Source organism: Leptonychotes weddellii, chromosome 2 (assembly GCF_054177405.1).
Source record: "Leptonychotes weddellii isolate Sample4059 chromosome 2, ASM5417740v2, whole genome shotgun sequence".
NCBI lineage: Eukaryota > Metazoa > Chordata > Mammalia > Carnivora > Phocidae > Leptonychotes > Leptonychotes weddellii.
In genome coordinates this window covers 82,142,701-82,163,080 of record NC_138370.1, presented here as the reverse complement: position 1 = coordinate 82,163,080, position 20,380 = coordinate 82,142,701, and the positions used below count along the sequence as shown (strand labels likewise).

The 20,380-nt window shown below is 34.4% G+C and overlaps 1 protein-coding gene across 11 annotated transcripts in view; it reads left to right on the top strand.

The window, feature by feature from the left end:
- Positions 1 to 20,380, top strand: part of LARP1B (La ribonucleoprotein 1B) — a 128,901-nt gene that overhangs the window by 28,382 nt on the left and 80,139 nt on the right. For 10 of the 11 annotated variants that reach the window (XM_031028619.2, XM_031028608.2, XM_031028612.2 and 7 more), the window contains 4 exons: positions 1,036 to 1,180; positions 8,310 to 8,484; positions 13,193 to 13,365; positions 19,217 to 19,579. In XM_031028619.2, the coding sequence (XP_030884479.1) occupies positions 1,036 to 1,180; positions 8,310 to 8,484; positions 13,193 to 13,365; positions 19,217 to 19,579 (856 nt within the window). Of the gene's footprint in view, positions 1 to 1,035; positions 1,181 to 8,309; positions 8,485 to 9,067; positions 10,056 to 13,192; positions 13,366 to 19,216; positions 19,580 to 20,380 lie in introns of those variants that run through there. The other variant, XM_006727417.3, reaches the window with a different exon arrangement.

The following is a 20,380-nucleotide window of genomic DNA, read 5'->3' as shown; positions in this document are numbered from 1 at the left end:
AACCAGACTCCCTGCTGAGCAGGGAGCCCGATGCGGGACTCGATCCTGGTACTCCAGGATCATAACCTGAGCCGAAGGCAGTCGCTTAACCAACTGAGCCACCCAGGCTCCCTGGAGGCTGTAATTTTAAATGTGTTTCTCAAATGTCATTATTAAATATATCCATATTATCTTTGTATCTTGGAACTTGTAGTTATTGATTATACAGTTTATCCATTTACATTTCTCACTATACTTTCCTAGAGAAGATTAAGGTATTTAAGTTTTTCCTGTATTTTTACCCCCAGATACCTCATAGTATCATAGATGTTCCTTGTATAGCTATATATTCTGTTCACTCTTAATGTCTTTTATGGTTCTCTCCAACAAAGAAAGAGGGAGATCTTGCAAATATATAATTGTGTGTGTGTGTACACCTGTGCTCATGTATTGATTAAATTTTTACTCAGCATTGTGCTGATTACTAGGATTCAGAAATATATTAAACAATGTCAGTACCCTGTCAATTTAGAAAACAAAACAAAAACTAATCTACCCTGTAAACTTGACAGAGTATACTTCCAAATATAATGTTCTTAGTGATGGGGAATAAGTTGGAAGGCAATCTGTAGACCTGTTTTTAGTCATGTAGTGTTTAAATGAAGCAAGTTAAAGTAACTTTTAATGAAAATTTTCACTTCATTGACTCATTTTAAAAAAAATCAGTTATTGAAAAAAATCAGTTATTGAGCTATTTTAAAGTAAAATGCTGGTTAATTCTTTATACTTAGGTAAAGCTGATCTAAGTAGAAGTTAATGTTAGGTTTTTGGAAGGGAATCAATAGTCTAAAGTTCTTTCTACTCATGGATAAGAAATTTTAAATTCAATAGGGTTTTGCTCTTTCTTGTATTTACCCCATATCTAAGTTGTATTAAATCTGTATGTTATTAATAAAATAATTTTAAAGCTGTTGATATATAAGTCATAGATATTTTTATTTCTGTTGAATGAATGAATTAAACTTATGTTTATTTCTGTTTGTTTCTTTTTTTCAGTGAGTATTACTTCAGTATAGAAAATTTAGAACGGGACTTCTTTCTTAGAAGAAAGATGGATAAACAAGGTTTCTTGCCTATTTCCCTGATTGCTGGTTTCCACCGTGTTCAGGCTCTCACTACAAACCTTAATCTCATTTTAGAGGTAATTATTCATTTACAAAACAGTCTGTACTTTCCATTCAATTATTCTGTGAACCTAAAATTGCTCTAAAAATTATATTAAAAACTTTAAGGAAAAAAAACCACAAAAATAATCTTTAGTTGCCTAAGGCTTAGACTCTTTCATGGCTTTTTTTTTTTTTTTTCCATTTTATAAAACCCAAGTAAATGCCTAACCTTGGAAACCCCTCAAATGCGGTTTACTAATGATGTTTCCACCTATTTTTAACCTGATCCTACAAACTTGGACCTTCTTGAGCTTGGTCCTGTAGTCCTCTCAGGTTGCTGCAAAATAGCATGTATTTCTGTTTATTAAAATTTGGAGAATTTTTCCTGTGCTATAGAAACACTAATTTAAAAGTCTTTCCACTTGTATTCTTAATGTTTTCGTTAATTTTTTTGTCCTATTCTAGAAATGCTTTGAACATTTTTGGTTTTCTGTTCCCTACATACATGCAGTCAGATTTGCCCTTTTGCTATAGTTTTGCCAGACTTATATTCTTGTGCCTCTGTGTAGCCAATCCCTTTTCTCATACACAACCCCTGAAACCACTGATCTGATTTTTGTCCCTTTAGTTTTGCCTTTTCCAGAATATCATATAAATAAGTTACATGTTTGTATGTAGTTTGTAGCCCTTTATTTCTGATTTCTTTCACTCAGCATAGTGCTTTTGAGATTTATTCATGTACGTTATCAGTAGTTTGTTCTTTCCTATTGTTGATTAGTATTCCACGGTATGGATGTACCACAGTTTATCCCTTCACTTGTTGATAGACATTTAGATTGTTTCCAGTTTTTGGAGATTATGAATAAAGTAGAAAGGTCTTTGTGTAGATATGTTTTCATTTCTGTTGGGTAAATATTGAGGATTGTGGTTGCTGGCATGTATTGTAAGTGTATACTGTAAGAAGTATGTTCAAAGTGGGTTTGACCATTTTGCATTCCACCATTTTGTATGAGAGTTCCATTGTTCTATAGCCTCATCAGCACTTGTTATTTCAGTTTATTGATGACTAATGACTAATGACGCTGAGCATCTTTTTTTATGTGTTTATTTGCCATCAGTGTACCTTTTTTGTTGAAATGTCTGTTCAGATATTTTGCCTATTTTTAATGGAGTGTTTGTTTTTTTATAATTGTAAGAGTTCTTCTGGATACAAATCCTTTGTGTTTCACGAATATTTTTTCCCAATCTTTGGCTCATCTTTTTATTTTCTTAACAGACTTCTTTAGCAAATTTTTTTGAACATGTGTGCTCTAGGCTTTAAAAACTAGCTATAGGAAGATTCAAGATTCCAAAAACAATAAAAACTAGTGATTTGTTATTTGTTGATGTGTAATTAATGAGGCTTTGTTCTAATAAAGAAATTACTTCAAGTACTACCATTATTACATTTATTTATAGATGCCATCTAAATAATTTCTGTATACTATAATTTGAAGAAAACTTGGTTTTTTCCTGTAAAGCTTAGTCTTCAGAAAAATATTATGATATATTCATAGTAGAATGAGTTTATTAACTACTGCCATCGTTTGTACTATAGCAAAGATCTAGCTCAGTTGTCATTTTCAGTGAATTTGTTACTGGTTTCCTCCATTCTTCGGTACTTCTGTAGGATTCTGGTTGTAATTTCATTATTGTATGATTTTTTGGTCTGTTGGTGTTCCCAGTGAGTCCTCAGGCATAATTTTTAGGTTATTGATTATCTGTTTCTTTATAACTTACAGCAGTAGGGAAGGAATATTTAAAAGAACTTTTGTGTTACTGTTAATGAATTTACATATAAGCACAGTGATTTAGAACAGCACAGGTCTACATTCACTTAACATTTATTATGTACCTACCATTGGTTACAGTGGGAAAGTTGTCCTTTCTCTGTTATGAATGTAAGGTTTCACTGGGCGTTGCAATATAAACATTGATTTAGAGTACAGGCTTGAGAACCAGCATACACATCCTCGTAGTTTTGTGACCTAGGGCAATGTCCTGAGACTTCTGTAAAGTGGAAATGGTAACAATACATACTTCATAGGGTTGTCTTGAGGATGAAATGTGTAATGACAGCGTCTGGCACAAACAGTAAGCCCTAAATACAAATTTGCTATTATTGTTAGTCTTTAAGGATGCCCTTCTATTGTTCACTCCTTTTTTGGATCTTCATTTCAATTCTATCAATATTTTGTTATTTGTATTTTGATAGGCTCAAGTCTTCTTTCCTGAAAAACTATCAAAAGAAGCAAAATATACTTTAGTCCACACCTCTGTCCCAGATGAGGTTTTCTACATAGCTATTCTTACTGAATCTGTTTCTTCCCATTCATTTTCAGCTTACTGTACTTTTTTTTTACTTTGATACATACATAGTAATATGATTAGTATTGTAGGGGTATTTATCACATAATTATAGTACAGTATTATCTGTAGTCATTATACTGTGTATGAAATCTCTGGATTATTTATTATTCATTGCAAATTAGTACCCTTAAACAACATCAGTCTTACCCGCCCCCACCTGCTGTTTCCTGGTAACCACGATTTTACTCTTTTTTTTTTTTTTTAATGAGTTTCACTTATTTATTTTTTAAAAGATTTTATTTTTATTTATTTGACAGAGACACAGCAAGAGAGGGAATACAAGCAGGGGGAGTGGGAGAGGGAGAAACAGGCTTCCCGCAGAGCAGGGAGCCTGACATGGCGCTTGATCCTAGGACCCCGAGATCATGACCTGAGCTGAAGGCAGACACTTAATGACTGAGCCACCCAGGCGCCCCGAGTTTCACTTTTTTAGATTCCACATATAAGCAATATCATACAGTACCTGTCTTTCTCTGAATTACCTCATTTAGCATAATGTCTGTAAGGTCCATCCATGTTGTTGCAAATGGCAGGATGTCCTCCTATCTCATGGCTGAATAATATTCTCATACATATGTATATCTGTATATACATATATATATATGCATGCCACATTTTCTTTAGCTCTTCATCTGTTGATGGGCATTTAGTTTGTTTCCACATCTTAGCTACTGTGAATAATGCTGCAATAAACATGGGCGTGCAGATATCTCTTCAGAATCCTGTTTTCATTTTCTTTGGGTATATACCTAGAAGTGGAATTGCTGGATCATATGGTAGATCCAGTTTACTGCATTCTTGATTCTTGCTCCATAGCTGAGAGCTGTTTGTGACTTCCTTTTTTTTTTCCTAAATTCAATTACTCAGCCATCAGAAAGGATGAGTACCCAACATTTACATCAACATGCGTGGAGCTGGAGGAGATTATGCTGAGTGAAATAAGTCAAGCAGAGAAAGACAGTTATCATATGGTTTCACTTACTTGTGGAACATAAGGAATAGCATGGAGGACATTAGGAGAAGGAAGGGAAAGGTGAAGAGGGGGAATCAGAGGGAGAGACGAACCATGAGAGACTATGGACTCCCAGAAACTGAGGGTTTTAGAGGGGAGGGGAATAGGGGGATGGGTGAGCCTGGTGATGGATATTAAGGAGGGCACATACTGCATGGAGCAATGGGTGTTACACACAAACAATGAATCATGGAACACTACATCAAAAACTAATGATGTACTGTATGGTGATGAACATAACAAAATAAATTCAATTAATCCTTGATCTTTAGCTAATCAGTTGTGTAACTATTCAAGTTACTTAACCTCCTCATGCTTGTTTTCTCATTGTTAAAATAGGGCAAATAATACTTAAACTATCATAGAGTGTAAGGGCTTAAGAGAAGTAATTAACATATTTGTAAAATCCTTAGAACTATTTTTGCTATTCTCACCTGAAACTGTTCTCCAAATTGTCTTACTGTGGTTCCTCAGAATGTGTGCTGCCATCTTATCTTTAAGTCTTTGCACATAGTAAATCTTTACTCTTAGTACCAGGCATGGGACCAGGAGCTAGGAATACATTATCTATGTATTCTAATATTGGTATTTGTTCATAATAATAGATACCATTAAGAGAAGGACCAAAATTAATAGTTAGAGAAACCTTCATGTATCCAGAAATATTAACTGTGTACTATAACTAATTGTTCAGAAGTTGAAGATAATCATGGTTTGGTTTTAATAAAACTCTTATTTTGTCTAGATTTTTTCCTTAATTTTTTTTTTTTAAGATTTTATTTATTTTTTGACAGAGAGATAGCGAGAGAGGGAACACAAATAGGGAGAGTGGGAGAGGGAGAAGCAGGCTTCCCGCCAAGCAGGGAGTCCCATGCGGGGCTCAATCCCAGGACCCTGGGATCATGACCTGAGCCGAAGGCAGATGCTTAATGACTGAGCCATCCAGGTGCCCCTCTTTTCCTTAATTTTGTGTAAAACATAATTTTTGTATGATGTTTTTCAGGTCTATATCACAACATTCACTTCTGTTCTCTTTATTTTCTTCCTGAAGAATTCAGGAATTCTTCACATAGTGAAGAATTTCCTTCCCATCTTTTACCAGTGGTAAACTAGTTAAACCTTTCTTGGTGACAGTGTTACTTCTTTTTTGTGTATTATTTCTCCTGAGATAGTACATGTTATACTACATAAATTGTTATGCCCCCTTTTTATTAGATTATTCAATAGTTGTATACAAAGAACTTTGAGTTTTTTTTTCCCTACTCATTTTTTTTCTTTTAAATTGAGGCATAATTTATACACTATATATTAGAAATCATAGGATTACATATGACTTTTCTCAGTGTATAAAGTTGTGTAATTGCCCTCCAGATTAAGATATAAAACATGTTCAGCGTCCCAGGAAGCTCCCTTGTGCCCCGCTCCTAGCCTGTACCACTGCTCTCCTCATAGGTAATTGCTTCTCAGAGCTCTCTCAATTTGTTTTTTAATTTCACCTGATAATCAGAGGTACGTGTACTCTTTTATATCTGACTTGTACTTATCATTTCTGTGAGGTTTATCCATGTTGTTGGTGTGTAGCAGTTGTTCATTATCTATTTTGGGGTAGTATTTCATTTTATGAATGTAACACAATGTATTTTTCCATGCTGCTGTTTGTAGATACATGGGTTCTTTCCAGTTTGAATCTGTGGTATGGTTGTGAACATTATCATACATATTTTTTGATGGTCATAATGCTCTTATTTTCCTGTGACATGGGTAACAGGGGATAAATACACACACACACACACACACACACACACACACACACACTTAGCTTTTGTAGATACTGCTAAACATTTTTTCCAAATTATTGAACCAATTAAAACTACCGCCATTGAGAGTTTCACTTGCTCCATTTTCTATCATCATATTGGCAGTCTTTACCAAACACTGTTCTGAAAAATTTAAGCTGTATAAGCCTGCCCCCAAAAAGATTCAGCCCATTCCTCTAAGAACTTCCTTAATGGCCCTTTCCAGTCACAGTCAATCTACCCATCAACCTTTTGCCGCAATCCAAACCACTTTTCTGATTATATTAGCATAGATTAATTTTGCCTTTTTATTTGTACACATTTGTGTAAATGGAATTTTTCTGTCTCCTGGCTCTTTTTTTTTTTTTTTTTTTTTTAAAGATTTTATTTATTTGACAGAGAGAGAGACAGCGAGAGACGGAACACAAGCAGGGGGAGTGGGAGAGGGAGAAGCAGGCCTCCAGCAGAGCAGGGAGCCCGAGGTGGGGCTCGATCCCAGGACCCTGGGATCATGACCTGAGCCGAAGGCAGACGCTTACCGACTGAGCCATCCAGGCGCCCCCCTCTCCTGGCTCTTTCATTTGTAGTTTTTGAAATTCATCCATGTTGTTGCAGGATCTGGATGCTAGGTGCACTGAGGTTTGCTACTAGGGTGTCATTGCTTCTAGAATATTCAGCAGACAAAACTAGGAAAATATATGTTAGAAAAAAAATACAGCTATCACCAATTCAAACCCCTAATTATTGGCTTCTTCCTTATTTCCTTTATTCCCTATTTCATACTCTATTTTTTCAGAGGGTATCCTCATTCCCATCAAAAAAGTTTGTTTTTAAATTTTAATAATTTTAAAGTCCTCTCCAGTTTTGAAAGTATAACTTGAAAAGTGAGTACTATACTAACACTAAGGGCATACAGATGTAAAAGTAACACATACGATACGTTCTTCCACTAAAAGATAGTTGTAACTTTTATAAAATAACAAGTATGTATGTTCAGTTTTTATATAATATTTGTATTTTTCCTGATTTAATTTCTAAAAGGTGAGTACCCTTGAATTTCAGATAAAATTCAGATGAATAAGTCCTTTATTTTGAGGAAATTTTGTTCTAGTTTTATTTTATCATTAAATTGCAGCATGTTTATTTTTGCAAAGCACTGTAGTCTAGTGACTAAGACTTAGTGGTGGACAGCTAATAAAAATTGAGTCCTAGTATTGACTCATACTAAGTCTATGATCTTTATTTTTTTTAACAATTTTTTTTTTTTTTTTAGGATTTTTATTTATTTGAGAGAGAGCAAGCACGAGCAAGCACCAGCGGGAGGTGGGGGGAGGGGCAGAAGGAGAGGGAGAAGCAGACTCCCCACTGAGCAGGGAGCCCAATGCGGGGCTCCATCCCAGGACCCTGAGACCATGACCTGAGCCAAAGGCAGATGCTTAACGACTGAGCCACCCAGGCGCCCCAGTCTATGATCTTTATCAGATTATTTCTTTGAGCCTCAGTTTCCTCATCTGTGTACATTATAGGGTATTGTGAGGAATGTGTATGTCTGTTTCTTATCAATTAATGGTGGTAGTTATTAAAATAGTGCCTAAATTTTATTTGGCGGTATTATATTAAGGTAAGATAAAAGGAAATAGAGAAAAAAAATTAATTATGGTAAAAGTAGTTTGATTCTAGGTGATGTAATGATCCTTAAAGGCCTATTCTGTTAAAACCAAATTATCTGCTGCGTGTTATGTGAGGATATGTGTTACCTATTACAGGGGCAAATGATTTAAAAATTCATTCTAAGTAGTTAATTCATTGGTATTTTTAGAAACATTTATTGTAATAATGTCTGCTAATTTCAGATTTAAAAAATTCTTAGGTTATTAGAAGTATAGGATGTGCAATTACAGTTTTTTGAATGAAAGTTCTTTAATAGCTCAAAATACCTATTTATAGGCACTGAAAGATAGCACAGAAGTGGAAATTGTGGATGAGAAAATGAGAAAAAAGATAGAACCAGAAAAATGGCCAATTCCGGGCCCTCCTCCACGTAGTGTGCCACAAACAGACTTCTCTCAACTGATTGATTGCCCAGAGTTTGTACCAGGCCAAGCCTTTTGTTCACATACAGGTAACAACTTTTCTTCTAGAGCAAGCAGTGTAATGGTGGGCTGTTTGGTCCAATTGACCTATCCTTTAAAAAAGTTTATTTAGGTTGTATAGGAAAATTAAAGATTACAAAATGACTTTTGATGCTCTGAATTCTATTCATTTTGCCCCCCCCAGCCATAAATTAAAAAGGGATTTAAGAATTATGGGTAAATCTCTGCTCTGTTCTTAAATTGTGTACTTTGTCATGTACGGAATTTCTACCTATCTTCGTAATTTTACTAAATGATTATAGATATGTTGTGCCAGTTTCCTTTTGTAAGATTGGAGTAGTCTAGTAGGATGAGTAGTTTAAAAGTCTTATACTCAAGAGGGGGTGACTTTAATTTTGCTACTAGTGTGCTTCAATCCTGTCTTGTAAAGACGGGATGACCTATATTCAAAAGTAGCATTGGGGTACTGTTATGAAATTATTATAATTATAGATAAAAAATTGATGGTAATTAGAATTTCCAAAAACTACTTTGATATTAAGAATTTTTTCCTGGATCATTTTTAAGACATTCCCTCTTGGGAAAAAATGTGTGTGCTTAAACTTTTTTCAGTCAGGGTGATGATCTACTGATGCTTGGATGTCATTTGATCGAATATGCAGAGGAATAGGTGACTCACTGAAATATTATAAACATTGGAACAAATCGTGCTGCAGAAATGAAAGCGACCAGACTTATCTATGCAAGAATGTCTACTCCCGACTCCTTGTGGAGGAGGTTGGGCCACCACTACAATGGAGATAAACACCTTTGTGATGATAATGAGAGAGAGACCAGAGGACTGCTGTTGTTTTTATAGGAGCCACCCATTTGTGTGTAATTAGCCTGAGTTGCATGTGCTACTTTTATTTATGGTGGGAAAGTTAATTATCATTCTGGAAATATTGCAAGATTCTGTCTTTTCCTTCCAGACTTATGTACTTGTGTCCAGATCAATAAAACAAAAATAGAGAGGCTTGAGTGGCATTTCCCAGATTGTTAGGTCCTTTGCTATTTGATTTGCCCTTCAGTGTAGTGTACAGTGTACAACTCACATGTTGTCATAATATTTCACATGGACTATAAGATGTGTTAATGTGGACACTGAGGGATAAGACATTTGAAAAATGAACAAGAATATTTTTTTCTAAACTCTTCAAGATATATTTTTTATACACCAGTATGTGAGACCTGCCATCAATAAAGTACCAGCGGACAGTCTCCACAGATATTTTTATTTAGTGTTTCTTTGTCAGCCCTCTATGCCTCTAGCCCTAGCAAACAACTTGGGCAATTGTTTTAAAAGTTGAAGAAAAGTGATATTTTTTAGGTTTTCTTAAAGACTTAATGTCTGATTGTATAAGTTAGATTAATTTATTTGTGTAAACTTGGGGTCCAAGGTGACATTTTTAACCTGCTTATGAACAGGCTTTAAGTGAGTTAGATAAAAATAGAAAATACTTTTCCCACAGGGTAGCTAGGATAGGTCAGTCAAGTTGGTGATGCCTGTTCATTTAACCATTTATGCATTATTAATAAAATTACAAGAATAAAATCACAATGCCTTGTACATTTTTGTATTTTTTTAAATATACACTCATTTACATCTCACATACACATTGCCAAAACAAGTCACTATATATTTAAATGTCAAAAATTTTAGGTTATTTAGATTATACATCTGTAACTGGCTGCATAATGAAGGCATATAGAAAGAATGTTCTTAGAGTTAATACAGATTTACCTTACACCATAGGAATAAATACATAAATTCAGCCTTTTCCATGAATGCCCATATTTCTGACTTTAATAATTATCCTCTGATGAGAAAGCCTTAGGTCCTAAATTCAGTAGAGAGTAGTATGTCACCAAAAATTTGAAATGGATATAGGAATCGGAAAAGTAGATTGTGTTTATCTGTACCTATAAAGAAACTTTTATCTGTATCCTTTTTATCTCTAAAGAGAAGACTTTATATTTCAAAAAACATAACCATTGATGTATACTTCCTGAGGGATTTATATGGTAAAATATTTAAACATTTTTGTTTTTGTCATCAAAGAAATTAAAATGTCTATTTTTCCCTCTATGGAGGTTGAATTGTGTAACATGACTTCAGCTTTACACTGAACAGAGGACCTCAATGCACCAGAAAATGTTGATTGTGGGAATGGTAAGATGTTAATTTTAAAACTTAGGGTTTGCAGTTCAATGGATATAGTATTGCATTATCAACTCTTAAGTAATAAAAGGATTTCATTCATCAAAATTGAGAGGGTCAGGTACCTGACCATCTTGGGGTTTTTTGTTGTTGTTGGCTTTTTGAAAAATGTGTAGGAGCATCCCTAATGATTTTTTAATAAGCTGTGGGATTTCCTTTGGAAAGTTGCAGAAGTATTCCTGAATGTGCAGCACATAAAGTATATAATCCTTTTAAAGCAATCTGTGTCATTACCTGGATTCAGGGTGGATAAAGAAGTCAAACTAGATAGATAATCATGGAACATATAGGGTGATTTTACCCCTGGAGAGTCATGTTGACAATTTTTTCAATTAATGAAAACAGCAAAGATAAATTTTTTTCTATGTTCTCACAAATTAGAACCTATAAATGTCAAAGTGTGTGTCTAATTTCTTATCTGTAAGTTTAATGTCCAGTCATCCAAGTAATATGCAGACTCATTGGTTTTTGGAAGATTAGGGCTTTACCGTTACCCTTAAAATTTACATACATAATGTTTGAAATTTTTTCATTGTAAAAGAAAACAAGTCACACAGCGTATGTGTAGGTAATTATAAGGTGAACATTTCCCTTTAAAAACTCAGACTATTCTAAATTTTCTTGTCTTACTCAAATTCTTTGGTATTTTAATGTTTAATTTGTAAGCATGTGTTGTGGCTATAGTGAAACACTTGACTTCATGGTAGAAACATTCAAGCTTAGCGAGCATTTAGAGATGATTATATAATAAACTTAAGTAGGTGTTTAAGATTAGATTTCTGTGTTAAAAATAGTAGTTAACTGATTTCCCTACCATGTGCCATTCTAATCATTTATACATCAACTATCCGTAGTAATTTGGTTAATTCTTACAGTTGCCAGGGTGGTGGTTCTTAGTCTGGTTTTAAGACTTTATTCACTTTATGAGCATAGGTGATGTATAGTATTAGAAATAGGGTTCTCTGCTGATAAATGTCTTCCCATTCCTATAACTTTAATATCAATACTTGCAGCCCAAACCTAGCATTTCACCTATACTACCTCTGTGGGTCAATTGATGATACATGTACCATTAATTAAGAAAGTTGTAAGCAGCAGTGTCAAATAGAAATACAATGTTTGCTACACATGTAATCCTAATAATTTTAATAGCCTGAAAAGCTACAAAACAAATGAAATTAATTTTAATAACATTTAAAATATTTTAATATACCCAGATATTATAACATTAATATAAAAATTACAGATCCATTTTACCTTTTTAGATATTTTGTACTAAGACTTTGAAATCTGGTATGGACCTTAAACTTACTAGCACGTTTTAGGACTACCCATGTTTTAAGCGCTCAGTAGCTCCATATGACTAGCGGCTGTGTTCTGGACAATGCAATTTTAGAGCCTTCTCCATTATGAAGCAATGTACTTTTAAAAAAAAGTAGTATAGTAATTTGATATTTGAATCCTGTATCTAATAGGTGTTCATAGAGAGGATAATAACTCTTACTTGTTTCTAGCATGTAGTAGATGAGAGTAAAATCTTGGAATATTCTTCTCAAACCCAAAGTCCTGGAATGTGCCTTTGCATTTTCATTTAGTAAATAAAAGAATTGTTGCTGTTAATTTATTTCAACTTTCTCCATGTAATATTCAGCTTTGCAGTATTTTGAAGTAATTGGCTTTTGGGGACTAAATTAAATGATATTTAGGATCTTAGAGTATAAATTTGTATTTAAAACTCTTTGTCCAGGAAGTACGTATTGCATTATAAATTAAAATAAGTATTCTTTTTAATTTTTAGAAAAAGATTTGTAAAGGAATCAGGATTTTATTTATAGAGGATGTAATTATTTTGATTAAGAGATAGTGTGGAGAAAAGCATTTTTAATTCCAACAGAGTTTTAAAATGTTTTAAACTTTATTACCAGGGCAGTGCACTTTAATGATGTGACATTCTACTCTTTACAGTATCCAATAGGAGCTAAGTGGGCACACTGCATTTAGGTAAAACTAAGTAAGCAGAGGAAATGTGAAGTGTGAATAATGATTGCCTTGCTATAGATTGTAGCAGAATAGTGAAGGACTGATACTGCCTTGAATAAAATATGCATTTACTCTGCTTAATAGCATTTGAGATTCCATAATTTCATTATAATTGATAGATTTTAAGATTTGACAGGGAATTGACCCCTAATTTAATGTATTACCACAATTAGTGACTCAATTGATATGCTTAAGAAGTTTGAATGAATGTGATCTGTGTAAGAGTTGGTGACATTTCTTTTATCTATTATTCATTGGCTTCACTCAAATACATCTTACATTACATCTTTTCAGGTTTGAAAGGCATTGGAAAAATTGTAATTGAGATTTGATATATCGTGTTTTTGTGGGAAAAAAATCAAGCCTAAGTGAAGAAAAAGAAGTGTTTTATAAGTAAGAAAACCATATTTTAACTAAGTACTAACTTAAAATTTTAGAGTCTGCCCCAAATTCTCCAAGAACTGGAAGTCCACTGAACCCAAAGAAAAATACTGAAACAAATAATCTTCAAGCAATGTCTAGAGGTTTGTCTACAAGTTTGCCTGACTTGGACTCAGAACCTTGGGTAGAAGTTAAAAAGAGACATCGTCCATCTCCAGTGAAATTGAAGGTAAATTGTTATAAACCAAGTGAAGTGTAGTACATTCCTGGGTTGAGTGTAAGGCCAATGTATTTTGTTTGTCAAGTAAATCTATAAAATTTGGAAAAGTTTAAATTGTAAAAATTGGCTATAAGTGAAAACTTCAGGTATACTCAGTAGTTGAAAATAAGTTATATTGTGTCAATTTTAAAAATTTATCTTCTATTTCTGAATATGATTTAAGAATATTTTGATGTGGTCTTTTTACTTGTGACTGATTTAAATTTGAATAACTTTTTTAAAGCTGACAAAATTTTTCTAAATTGTGAATTTATATTATAACCTTGTTATATTATTTGTGACCTGTTAATTATTTATAAAGGGTACAGATTATATGTGTTTTTGGTGCTTTTGTGTACAGTAAGGAAGGAAAAGAGAATTGATTTCTTAGGGGCACATGAGGAAGTGGGATGTGTGGTTATGAAACAGCAGAAGAGATCCTTGATGGTAGCACTGCTATATTTTTGACACATGGTTGGATACACAAAATTTGAAGTGTGATAAAAATTGCTCTGATCTAAACCATAAATAAAATGAGTACAAATAAAGCTGGGGAGATCTGAGTAAGATTAATGGGTTATTACAATGTTTATCTTGTTTGTGATATTTTGCTATACTTTCACAAGATGTTACTATTGGGAGAAACTAGGTAAAAAAATAATGTAAGATTTCTATTATAACTGTATGTGAATGTACAATTATCTCAAAGTAAGAAGTTTACTACAAATAAATGTGGAAACAGTGATACTCAAATGATTCAAATATTGAAAGTCAGCTCTGTAAGGAAAAGGTTACTAAAAAGAATTGGGAAGCATAAAGAAGGCTATTATATTGAAGATTATTATGAACCCAAGGCGCTTTATCCTTACCATCACAGCATGAAGAAGAGAGCATGAAGGGTTATAAGAGTCGTTCTCCATTGGGGGAATGAGGGAGTGATGAAATTTTGCTTCGTCAGGGGATATTTGGCAATGTCTGGAGACATTTTTTGGTTGTTAAAACTGGGAGAGTGCTATTGCATCTTGTGAGTGGAGGCCAAAGATGCTGCTAAACATCCTACAGCGCACAACGCCCCCCCCCCAAAAAAAACCCCCAAAGAATTATCAAGCCTAACATGTCAATAGTGCTGAGCTTGAAAAACCCTCATCAAAGATAACTTTTTAATTAGCCGTGGGGGTTAAACATAGCATATTTAAATGTTAAAAGAGGTGGTCCCCCCTCCCTCCCCCTCCCACTGGGGACATCTTAAAAGCCTGAAGTAGCTTTCTAGGGGTGCCTGGGTGGCTCATTCAGTTGTGTCCGACTCTTGGTTTTTGCTCAGGGTGGCAAGATCCAGCCCCATGTGGGGCTGCCTCCCTCTCCCCCCTGCTCCTCCCCCTACTCATGTGCTCACTCATTATAAGTAAAAATCTTTAAAAAAAATCCTAAAGCAGCTTTCTCAAGACAAGATTTTCTGAAGTTCTTGATTAATTCTATGATTATCATCGCAAATAACATACCTGTATAGGTAGGGAGGCTAAGGATGGTGTCCTGAAAACACATACACACACACACACACACAAAAAAAAAAAAACCATAAAAAGGATCGTGTCCCGGATCATTGACAAAGATTTGTATAGTATTTTATTTATTCTAAGATCTACATTTGTCCTCCACATTAAAAAAATCTCCATTTCAGTATTTCTTTTAAAATAATGGTTCCTCCCTTGTATGCTATTGGTGGGGAAGTAAATTGATACAGCCACTGTAGAAGATAGTATGGAGTTTCCTTGAAAATTTAAAAATAGAGGGGCGCCTGGGTGGCTCAGATGGTTAAACGTCTGCCTTTGGCTCAGGTCATGATCCCAGGGTCCTGGGATCGAGCCCCACATCAGGCTCCTGGCTCAGCTCCTGCTTTTCCCTCTCCCTCTTCCTCTCCCCCTGCTCATGCTCTCTCTCTCTGTATCTCTGTGTCTCAAATGAATAAATAAAATCTTAAAAAAAAGAAAAAAATTTAAAAATAGAAATTACCATATGATCCAATAGTTCCACTAGTGAATATTTATCCAAAGAAAATGAAAATACTAATTCAAAAAGATATATGCACTTCTATGTTTATTGAAGTATTATTTACAATAGCTAATATGTGGAAGCAACCTAAGTGTCCATTGATAAGGAAGATGTGATACACATATATAGTGGAATGTTACCCATAAAACAGGATGAAATTGTGCCATATGCGACAACATGGGTGCGCCTAGAGGGTATTATGCTAAGTGAAATAAGTCAAAATGAAAAAGGGAAATACTATAGGATTTCACCCATGTGGAATCTAAAAAACAAAATGAGTAAACAAAAAGCAAAGTCAGATCTGTAACTATCGAGAGCAAACTAATGGTTGCAGAGGGGCAGGGGTGGGGGGTGTAGACAAAATGGGTGAAGGGGGAGGGAGATACAGGCTTCCAGTTATGGAATGAATAAATCACAGTAATAAAAAGCACAGCATGGGGAATATAGCCGATGATATTGTAATAGCATTATATGGTGACAGATGGTTGCTACACTTGCGGTGAGCATAGCATAACATAAAACTTGAATTGATATGTTGTACACCTGACACTAATGCAGTATTGTGTGTCAACTATACCCAAATAAAAGAAAAAAGAAAAATTTTGCCTTTCTTACAGGAACTGGCAAAGGAAAGTTACTAAGTGCCAGAAATTACTGCAAAGACTAGTTAGAGAGGTGCCAAGCAACTTAAAACTCTCCAAAACTGATTTCTTTTTCTTAAGGGGCTTAAATTCAGGAAATGTGCTAATTAATAAAGCACAATTGTGCAAATTTTAAAAAATAAATAAAAATAATGGTTCCTGTTAAAATTGATAGCATCTTTGGCTTGGTTTAAAAAAGAGTTTTTGGAAGGGTAAGTGTGTATAGGGCCAGCAAATTGGTAATGGAATCTGGTTTTAATAATGTAAAAAGAATGATATAAAATCTAGGACCTTCAGTTTTATGGCCAAAGAATGTTGGTGCCATTAGTAAGATCTGAAATGTATTCTGATACTACAGAGTGAGGATCTGGCTTGGAGGAAAGCTGACTGTAGGTTCTGGGGGCCTAGATATTTCAGTGATACCTCCTGAGTTGGGTTACTTAATGACAACATTGCCAACGTACTTTTAAAAAAAAATGATCTTTTAAAAATAAACATTCTAGAGTAGCTATAGCTTGTTTGGAGATAGATTTCTTTAGAAATCTGAAAGCATTTTTTTTTTTTTTAAGATTTTATTTATTTATTTGACAGAGAGAGACACAGCGAGAGAGGGAACACAAGTAGGGGGAGTGGGAGAGGGAGAAGCAGGCTTCCTGCAGAGCAGGGAGCCCGATGCAGGGCTTGATCCCAGGACCCCGGGATCATGACCTGAGCCGAAGGCAGACGCTTAACGACTGACCCACCCAGGTGCCCTTGAAAGCATTTTTTCTACTGTCATCTTGGTCAGGTTCTTTTTCTTGTGAAATTTAGTCCCTTTAGATTTTTTGTAACAAGTGATTTTGTTGTTGTTGAGGTTTTAAGAGTATTTCTTCATCACCACTATTGAAATTTCAGATGATATACCCTGGAGTTGGTCTGTTTTTATTTATTGTGCTGTGTATTCATGTCTGTTATTTTGGGAAAATTCATGTTTCTCTTTTTTTCAACTTTTGGTGTTCCTTTTTATCTGATGTTGGACCCCCTAGGACTCCCTGAATTGATCATCTGGCTACTGTTTTTTTGGAATTGGGGATTTAAAAAAGATTCTGTTTTCTGATATTTCCATCAGGTTTTTGTTTTTGTTTTTTTTTACAGTCCTCTTTTAGGGTGATGATTATTTCTTAATATGTGGTGATCTTTAGTTGATGGTTCATATTAGTTATTGATAAATTGGTATGGACTTCTTTTGTGGCCTTGTAGATTGCTCATCCAGAAAGCCTTTCTCCTGAATGTGAGATGTCATCATGCACACTCTTGGTTAGGTGTAAAGGTCCTGTTAGACTTCTAGACCTTGGCAGAGAACAGTCATGCTAGTTCTGAGTCTTCAGAATTGATAAAATCAGTACTTTTCTCTGGGAAGTAGAATTCCTTAGTGTACTTCATTCATTGGTAAAATTACCTTCTCTTTCTTCCCCCCAGCTCTTTTTTAGAAGTTTAGAATAATACTGGGATGTGTTCAACCTCTGTCTGGCTCCATGGACATGAGCCTTCTCTTGGCAAATCCTTCATTTTGTTTAGAAAGCAATTCTTGGGCTTTAAGTTGGGAGCAGATTTTATAGTTTCATATTCTCAGGTAAGGGTGTGGGACTGACTGTCTAGCTGTATCCTGTAGTTTGGTTTTCCAAATATCCATTTTGATGGCTGTCACATAGTCCATTCCTGCTCACTGTGCTTATCTCAAAACTTTTTAGGGCCCCGGTGGAACCAGTGGTGTCAGTCTTTATATAGATTCTAGGTTGCTGTTTCCTCTAGTCTTGTTTATTATCAATACAATCCCATTTGCTTTCTGCTTTCCAGAAAGTCAGAACAATTTCTGATTTTCTGATAGTATAATACTTGTTTTCATATTGACATGGATTTATTTTTTTCATTACTGTGAATCATTACTGCAAGTAAGTGTGCTCAGTCAAGTCCTCTTCAACCCAAATCTCGTTTCTTCCTCACAAATTAAAAAAAAAAAAAATCTATGTTTGAAACAAATTTAAATACAACTGATACAAAGTAAAAAGTAAGAAACTCTGTCCAGGGTTTACCATTATTAACAGTTCGGTGTTTATTCTCAGACTTTTTTTCATGTACTTGTAAATGTGAATAACAAGGTATATAGTTTTTTTAAAAATATATTCACAGTTGTTAAAACTTATTTATTTTTATTATGTTTTTTTAGTAAAAACTTATCATGGACTGTCTTCTATTTAGTAGAATGTTAGCTCTGTCTGGGCAGAGTTATTATTGTATATCCTTTCCTTGAACAGTGCCTGGCTCACAGTGAGGACCAGATAATAATTGACTGAAAAGATATGTACTACATTAATAGGAATTCTGAGAGAGGGGGATTGTTTTATTCTAGGCAGAGGAGAGTTAACATCTGCTGAAGGATAAGGATTGGTCAAAGGCTGACATTGGAAAATGACATTGAGACATCTGTTTTCTTGTGTTGAGAGTTATGGAAATCTAGAGGAGGTTAGATTTTAGAAGATCTAGGATCTAAAGTTTTGGACTTGTTATGTCACCCAATAGGAAGCAATTTAAATTTTTTCAGGAAGGACAAAGTTCAACAGTTCAGTGCATGTTAAGGTAAATTTAATATGAAAACCTGGCCACAGTGAGTGAGGCTGAAGATTGAGAAAAGGGATTAGCTAGGAAACCTAGCTAATGGCATTAATGTTGTGAGGATTTGGACTAGGAAGATCATTGAATTTGGAAGTCAGAAAACCTTGATCTAGTCCTGACGAATTCTGATATTCTGGACAAATTAACTTCATAGCTCTAAGCCTTTTTTTCCCCTCATTTGTAAAATGAGTTGGTGTGCTATAATGGATTAGCTAAGCACCATTCTTACTCTAAAGGAGTCTTTAACCCTCCTTTTACTCAATTTTGTGTTTTTATTTAGCATTAAACTTAGTGTCTAGCAAATTCTTTGTATTTATTGGGCCAGAATAATACTGGCTTGATTTTCTTTTATAATTTGCCTGCTAACTAGTTATTGAACACACAGGCTTCATATTACTAACTTGTAACATTATTGTGATATGTTTCTTTTCAAATGATTAAAAAAAGTTTGTATATAAAATACCATTTTCTTCCTTTAGGAATCATCATCTCTACCTGAAGAGGCATCAGATCAGCTGTATCCTTCAGATGAACAAGAGCAAGAAGAACTTGATTTTTTATTTGATGAAGAGATAGAACAAATAGGACGAAAAAACACATTTACTGATTGGTCTGATAATGATTCAGATTATGAAATTGATGACCAGGATTTAAACAAGATTTTGATTGTAACTCAGACACCACCTTACATGAGAAAACATCCTGGAGGAGATCGAACGGGCAACCACATGTCTCGGGCAAAAATTACATCTGAACTTGCTAAAGTCATTAATGATGGCTTATATTACTATGAACAGGATCTATGGGTGGAGGAAGATGAAAACAAACACACAGCCATAAAGGTAATATTTTCTGGGTAATATTTCTGCTGATACTAGTTTTTTTATTATGTTGCTCCCTGTACTTTCCTAAACTTGAGGCTTTATTTTATTAAATTTTGAATATAAATAAATTTAATTTTGAAAAATTCCCAGAATATGTCTGATAGTCACAACCTGAGAAATAATTTTATTAAAATGACAGTGAAATGAATAATTATAAAAAATTAGCACTCATTTACTAAAACCCTTTTTTCAGTGAAAATAATAAGGCTCTTTCTAATAAGAAGAAAAAAACCTGAAGTTAATGGACAGACTTAGTTTATATGCTCATTCCTTACCCTGGCCTATAATCACCCCAGCTAAATGAGTAGGGTTTTAGAGAAGGCTTACTTTTGTTGTTCCCTTCCATTGTTCTCTCCTTAGTCTATGGTGAATGCTTTATGGTTGTGGACAAGGATAGAAGATTAAAATGGCTGATTGTCTCTCCTTGTGCAATCATTACTGTGGTGTTAGGGGTGCTCTTTGAAACCTTGTTCCAGTTTTTTATCTTCTTGAATTTGACCCCACATCCTGAATACCTATCCTAGTTATGAGGGTAAAATATGAGAGAACCAGAGTATTCTACTGGCTATTTGCGTTCCTTTGATATGAATTTTAATGATAAAGACAGGGACTAATGGGATCTTTTTCTGCCATTAAAAAAAGTTAAATATTTGTTTTTGGGACAGAATAATGAGGGGAAAGTTGTGTAACTATACTATGCCAAATAGAGGAGAGATCTTGGTCAGAAATAGTTAACAGTTGTAGAAAAAGAGTCTGCCA